The sequence below is a fragment of the Medicago sativa genome, chromosome 3 (genome assembly GCF_051527215.1).
Source record: "Medicago sativa cultivar Bolivia chromosome 3, Bolivia_mono, whole genome shotgun sequence".
NCBI lineage: Eukaryota > Viridiplantae > Streptophyta > Magnoliopsida > Fabales > Fabaceae > Medicago > Medicago sativa.
Window position 1 is genome coordinate 53,917,382 of NC_140751.1, and position 7,072 is coordinate 53,924,453.

General features: G+C 32.3%; 1 protein-coding gene and 1 long non-coding RNA gene across 2 annotated transcripts; one reads left to right on the forward strand and one right to left on the reverse strand.

Moving 5' to 3' along the window:
• LOC146938350 (phytohormone-binding protein CSBP-like) lies at positions 1 to 2,352 on the reverse strand. The gene is made up of 3 exons (XM_085752293.1): positions 2,255 to 2,352; positions 956 to 1,933; positions 1 to 686 (listed from the first exon to the last, which is right to left on the reverse strand). Exons 2-3 carry the CDS (start codon positions 1,134 to 1,136, stop codon positions 400 to 402), a joined length of 468 nt encoding a protein of 155 aa, XP_085608419.1. The 5' UTR covers positions 1,137 to 1,933; positions 2,255 to 2,352; the 3' UTR covers positions 1 to 399.
• Positions 2,353 to 2,633: 281 nt separating this feature from the next.
• LOC146938351 (uncharacterized) lies at positions 2,634 to 3,598 on the forward strand. The gene is made up of 2 exons (XR_015033366.1): positions 2,634 to 2,752; positions 3,072 to 3,598. It is a non-coding gene; the product is annotated as an uncharacterized LOC146938351 (long non-coding RNA).
• Positions 3,599 to 7,072: the final 3,474 nt, after the last annotated feature.

Consider the following 7,072-nt stretch of genomic DNA (forward strand, 5'->3'; position numbering starts at 1 on the left):
CAAATCAAATAGTTTTTTTTTTTTTTTAGGGAGACACAAATCAAATAGTTGTATGCTTAGACTAACATAGAGGATCTCCAAGTGGAGTGAAAGTTTGCACCTTTATTTTTGCTACTGCATAATAACAAAGGATCCAAGTTGCACAATAAATTGTACTTGAAATCCAATTTAGTAATTGAAAAACACACGTCGTCTGATCTTCATCCAACAACCAAAACGTGCTGCTAGCAAAACTCACAACTCCAAAGAATCCATTTCCAAATAGGACAGATCCTCCTTAGGCCTTTACAAAAGTATGGTCTTTTGTTCTAAAGGCAAAACATAATTTCTTAAGGTCAACATTATTCTTTTCATTAATTAGGCACATAAAAGTGACATTCTTGAAGACAATCATTATGCTCAAGCATCATTCAACAAATTTGTTTCTAAGCATCTAAGAAAGTGTAAAGCAGATTCTAATGTTTTCATTGGAAATGCACTTTCCTCAATTTCCAACTCATAATCATAAGAAATCTTCACATTAACCACTGTCTTATCCTCTTCTGTGGTACATAGCTTGAAACTTGTTTTGTAGAATGAGAAACCTTGATTCAAATATCCTCCTTCAACCACTTGCAACCCAATTTCATGGGAAGAATCATCAAGCTCTGTGATCTTCTCCTTCTGGTAACTTACCGGAGATACACCTATGATTCAACTCACAGAGGAATTAATTTGGTTAGAAATATTGGAAGATATTTAATATATCATGATAAGCACTTATGTATAAACTATTTCAATAACAAAAGATAAAATTAAATGTCCTCGTGAGCTTAGCTCAGTTGGTATGGAAACGTAATTACAAGTGCTTATACTAGTTGATAACCTCAAATAAACCGATCATAACGTACTCTAAAACAAAAATTGCATTAAAAATAAGTTAAACTTTTCTAAAGCAAAAAATTGCAACACTGACCTGAGAAAAAAGTCAAAAGCAAGATGGTACCAATCCCTCCACTGCCTTCAATCACTTTCACATCTTTCACAATGTTTGGTATAATCTTTGGTATTGTTACTATCAAATCTTTGGACAGAGCTTGCCATAAGGTTTCTAACTCCACACATATCTCTACTTGTTGGTTGAACTCCTTTGTCATGATAACTATTCAAACTTTTACTTTAATTGAAAAAAAAAAAATGGTCATATATATAGACACACCAAGTCCGGGGCAAAATAATATTGCAATAAATTTGACAAAACTACGGTGAATCATCTTAATATTGCAAAACCGATGAAGGTTAGCATACAGAAGTGAAACTTTTTTATACCACACAAATGTGTTTTTTACCATTGATATGTTATTAAATAATTCAATGGCTATGAGTGAAGAATGAATACTTGTTTAGTAAGTTTATTGTTTTATTGTTTAATTTATATTTTAATACATAAATAAATAGTTAGAAATAGGGATGGAGATAATTGTCTTTCAGGCTCACCTTGATGCCTCATTTATCTCTTGGTCTATCGAAAAAACAAAGAAAAAACAAATCAAAGGTTGTCCACACCATATTTTAATACGGTTATGTAATACAAGTTAAATTTTTTAACAATTTTTTATTATCTTGGGATGCTTGCCAGCCCGAATTGCTTCATGTGAATACAATGTGGGATAAGTTATTGATTTTTGGTTGCCAATATAACACTGCTCTTTTTCTAATTTGCACATTGCAGGAGTTTTGTCTCTTTAACTAGGGAGAGGATCCACTCCAGTGGAAATTTCCTCATGTTATCTCCATTGAAATAATCCTAACCATCCATTCCTTTTAATGACACCTTAATTAATCTTAGCCCTTCATTCATTTTAATGTGTCATTCTCATTTCTCTCTCTTTTCACGTTCTGGCTTCCTGTAAATAATAGAAACTGCTTCTTCTTCTTCCATAACAACACAGACCTAGTGAGCAAGAATCAAAGTATAAAATTGAAGCCCAAAATTAAGCATGCTATATCTGAAATTAAGAAGGAATTGAGCAAGAATCAATTGAATTGTTTCTTTTTTTTAGAATTTGGCTCATTGGCATAAACTCGTGATTTTGAGGAGTTTTATCGATTCCATGAATTCAATTCTTCTCGAGAAAAATAAAAGCAAACAGAGAAGAATCGACTGAATTGTTTCTTTTTATCGAGTTTACTAAAATATGGGGTTGTATCAATTCTTCTCAAAATTTCAATTGAAAGTGAGAATGAAACCCTAAATAGAGAAGAAAGTACGTACGTATTCGCAGAGAAGTTAGAGATCGTATTTGAAAACGTGTTCGCCATGACTCTGTGAGAAAGGTTAGTAGAGATGAGTTTTTGAAGAATGGGATCGTGATGAAGGAGAGAAATGAAACAAACAAAACCAATGGAATTTAATTGTGTTTATTTCCTTAAAAAATGAGTTTATTAACAGCCATTGATTTTCATTAAAAGAAATGAGTGGCTAGGATTGATCACAGGAGAAAACTGTAGGCATTTACACAGGAGACAATCCATTCCCATAGTTGTCTCCTGTGTAAAATCCTAGCCACTCATTTCTTTTAATGAAAATCAATGGCTATTAATAAACTCATTTTTTAAAGAAATAAACACAATTAAATTCCATTGGTTTTGTTTGTTTCATTTCTCTCCTTCATCACGATCCCATTCTTCAAAAACTCATCTCTACCAACCTTTCTCACAGAGTCATGGCGAACACGTTTTCAAATACGATCTCTAACTTCTCTGCGAATACGTACGTACTTTCTTCTCTATTTAGGGTTTCATTCTCACTTTCAATTGAAATTTTGAGAAGAATTGATACAAACCCATATTTAGCAAACTCGATAAAAAGAAACAATTCAGTCGATTCTTCTCTGTTTGCTTTTATTTTTCTCGAGAAGAATTGAATTCATGGAATCGATAAAACTCCTCAAAATCACGAGTTTATGCCAATGAGCCAAATTCTAAAAAAAGAAACAATTCAATTGATTCTTGCTCAATTCCTTCTTAATTTCAGATATAGCATGCTTAATTTTGGGCTTCAATTTTATACTTTGATTCTTGCTCACTAGGTCTGTGTTGTTATGGAAGAAGAAGAAGCAGTTTCTATTATTTACAGGAAGCCAGAACGTGAAAAGAGAGAGAAATGAAAATGACACATTAAAATGAATGAAGGGCTAAGATTAATTAAGGTGTCATTAAAAGGAATGGATGGTTAGGATTATTTCACTGGAGATAACATGAGGAAATTTCCACTGGAGTGGATCCTCTCCCTTTCACTATACCCAACTCCCTTGGGCTATCAAAATACTTTTAATTATTTTGTATATTTTCTATAAGAAATAATTAAATACTCCTATATAATGAAATAAAAAGAAAAATTTGAAAAATAATATTAGTTGTTAAAAGTTATTGCTATCAATTTTTGTTTGAATAACAAAATTTGTAATTAGTTGTTATGAGAGTTATATCTCATGCATTCAACTCCTAATCCCTTAGCTTCAAGTTGAAGTAGACAACCCATTGATATCAATTCTTTGAATTCCTGTGATTTTGTGAGTATTGTCTCATATTATTATTTACAAACAAAGTTAGTATATTCCAGCGTACTACTACTTATGCGAATACTTGAAAACACTTTTGTGAAGTATTTAGAACTTTTAACATATTTAAATTTTCAATCTAGTTGTATAAAAGATTGGGCTTAATTCTTCTCCTTCATCACCAAAGAGGGGTGATTTAGGGTCAATTTTTGACCCAAAATCTTCCATCTAACTCATTTTTCTCTTTCTCTTTTATTGAAATAAGTGATTTTCATATTTATTTCGTTTTTTATTTTGTAATTTTGTCATCTTAGTGCGACATTGGTTTGTTTGTCATCTTTGTGCGACGTTGTTTGTCTTTCTTTTTTGTTCAGGTATTTGTTCGGTTCAGATTGTCAGATCAGCTTCGATACAATGCATATCCAATCAATGACTTTGGTGTCATCCACGTTGCAGATCCGGAGACATGTGTATTCTGCAGACTTGAATATAGTTCTATGTGTAGACTTTTGTACTTTGCCGTTTTATGCTATTAACATGGATGATGCGAGTTTGTTCGCAAATTATCCTTTTTGTTTTTAGCGAATTTGCATTATATCGATGTACTCTATCAATTTGAATGAATACATATCATTTATTTTTGTAAAAAAAAAAGATTATCGCTTAAATGCACTTTTGACCCTCTAACTCTTCATTAGTTACAATTTTGTTTCGAAAGATTCATGTCCCCTCATATGAACTCTTCTGAACCCTTCTCCACTCCCATTCATGTTCGAAATATTATTCTCGTTATTAACAGATTCAAGAATGTTTATGACTTTTTGCAATATTGATTTTGATTCTTAGGTTTTAAAAAATGAAGGATGATGGTAAACCCATAATTGTGCTCATATATTGTTCATTTATCCAAATCAAACATAAACCTAAAGCAGTAACTGATCTTGATTTTTAAGAGATGAACCAATAGACATGAGATCTTAAGAAAATCTTCAATTTTCCATTCTATTTTTAAGAGATGAATTTGTTGGTGATGTGAATATATTGCTGAGAAAAATTGTTGCAATAACCACTCCAAAACCCATTTTAGATTTTTTGTAAAAAATTTGTTTCTTTTATTCAAATTGACTCTCGCTAAATCTTAAAAAGTTACATGAGATAAACTGGAACTTTATTTAGCAATAAGTTAATATATATAGTCCTTCAAAAAAAAAAGTTTATATATATATATATATATATATATATATATATATATATATATATAGGCTGCTAGTTTATACCCACTTAAAAACAATAAGATGTAAATTAGCAATCTACACCCACATAAAAATACTAAGGTGTAAGTTAACAATCTACACTCACTTGATTATATACACTCATTTTTATAATTTTTATCAACTTGTTTACACCCACCTCACTAATTTACATCCAATTTCATCATTCCAAATAATGTTTCCTTAAAAGTTTGCCTCTATTACATGTTGACATAGTTATATATACTCCCTCCGTCTCATAATAACCGAGTCATTTACAAAAAAAAAAAAGTGTCCCAAAATAACTGAGTCATTTCACTTTTCAATACAATATAAATTACTTTTTTCCTTTTATAACTCTAATTAATACTACTTTCATCATTTCCAATTCAATATATTTCACTTTACATTGATAGTGGAGTGCACCAATACTTAACAAGTGCATTTAAAACTATTTTTCTCTCTCTTTCCTTTATACATTTTTCTTAATACGTGTGAAATGAGCTTTTGACTCAGATAATTCGAGACGGAGGGAGTATAATGTAATTTCAAAGGCATTGTTGACATAGTTATATTTCGGGAATAATACACTAACCTCTCCTAAAGTTTATCTAAATGTCACACACACCCACTCTAGTTTCATACTCATCACAAACCTCCCCCACAACTTAACTATGTTAAACTTTCGTCTATTTAACTTATTGAAAAACCAAAAAAATCATCGACATTCTAAAATTGATCTTCTGCCTCTTCGTTCGACACTTTCATTCAGTGTCTCTAGCGTATGAAAAATCTACAACCCACAAATTATTTGATATAGCTAAGCTAGCTAACATGTGGAACATATGTGAAGGTGAGAAAAACACAAGAAGGGGGGTTGAATTGTGTTAGTTTTTTCTTTTTTTTCTCCTAAGCTGAAAAACACTGATCAGAAGCAGATATAGTTCCACTTCTGAAGTGATGTTCATGATCTAATTGCAGCGGATAAAAACAGAGAAAGAGAGAGAGAGAGAGAGAGAGAGAGAGAGAGAGAGAGAGAGAGAGAGAGAGAGAGAGAGAGAGAGAGAAGAAAGACACAAAGCAATTATACAGGTTCCTTCCACAAACCGGAAGTAGTCTTGTCCCCCTTGCACTTCCAAGGAGAGTTCACTAAAATGTAATACTGATTACAACTGCTCACTGCTAAAACTAGCAAGAGACTTCAAACTACTCAAGAACAACTGTAAGAGATTTCCTATGCTCCTGAACACAATCAAGAGACTTCCTATGCTCAAGCACAACTGCAAGTGACTTCTATTCAAACAGAATTACAAAGAAAATTGTTTGAGGTTGAACACTTGATATACAATCAGAGGTGTTCACAATAAAAATCAGATACAGACTCTTAAGACTCTAGAATTTCTAAAATATGAAAGTTGTTAAGAAATTCTAAGCGAACTTTTGATGCAGAACAATTTCAGCAGAGTGGCGCTTGTAAATTGTTGTAGAGTCCTTTCCATTCTCTAAGTCTTCACTCCTTTATATAGAGGTGTGAAAGAGACGTTGTGAATTGCCAGCACATCAAAATAGAGTCGTTTGAAGCTTTGATCAATCACCAATGATCTTTTGCCTGATATGGTTATTGCCATATGAAGGATCAATTTCAAATCCATTCCAAGTATGAAGGAACATCGTTGCAGGCATAGCTGTTATTCTTGTCCTGTAGCAAAGACAAAAACAGAGTAGTGGAGGTAGTGGTTGTACACTTAGTACAATTGTACTTTGTCAACGCTCTTCAAAGAACAAGCATTCAATGCCTTCAAATCCTTTCGAAATAGTCGTTGCTTCACTCTTTTGGTCTTCTGCAATGCTTAGACGAGATTAAATCCTTTGAACAGCCTTTGAAGCTTTAAGTCTCTCATCTTCTGATGAACTTCAGCTTCTGGTGATATTGCTTCTGATGAGGTGCTTCTGATGAACTTGCTTTTGATGACGTCATCACTTCAGGAGCACTAAACTTCAGGAGCACTTTTCTTCAAATGCTTCAAGCTTCATTCTTGTTGATTCCATTGCTCTCTTTTGTTCTTCCAGAACCTATTAAAGATATCAATTTTTTGTCTATGGTCATGTACACTTGAACAAATATTAGCATATCCAATTGACAATTTTTAATACCTTGTTATCATCAAAACTCTAAAGGGTAATGTTAAACACATTTTGTTCCAACAATATAGAGAAACACTTTCAGACGACAAAAATGGTTCACAGACTATCACTACATTTCAATCACACTAAAAGCCC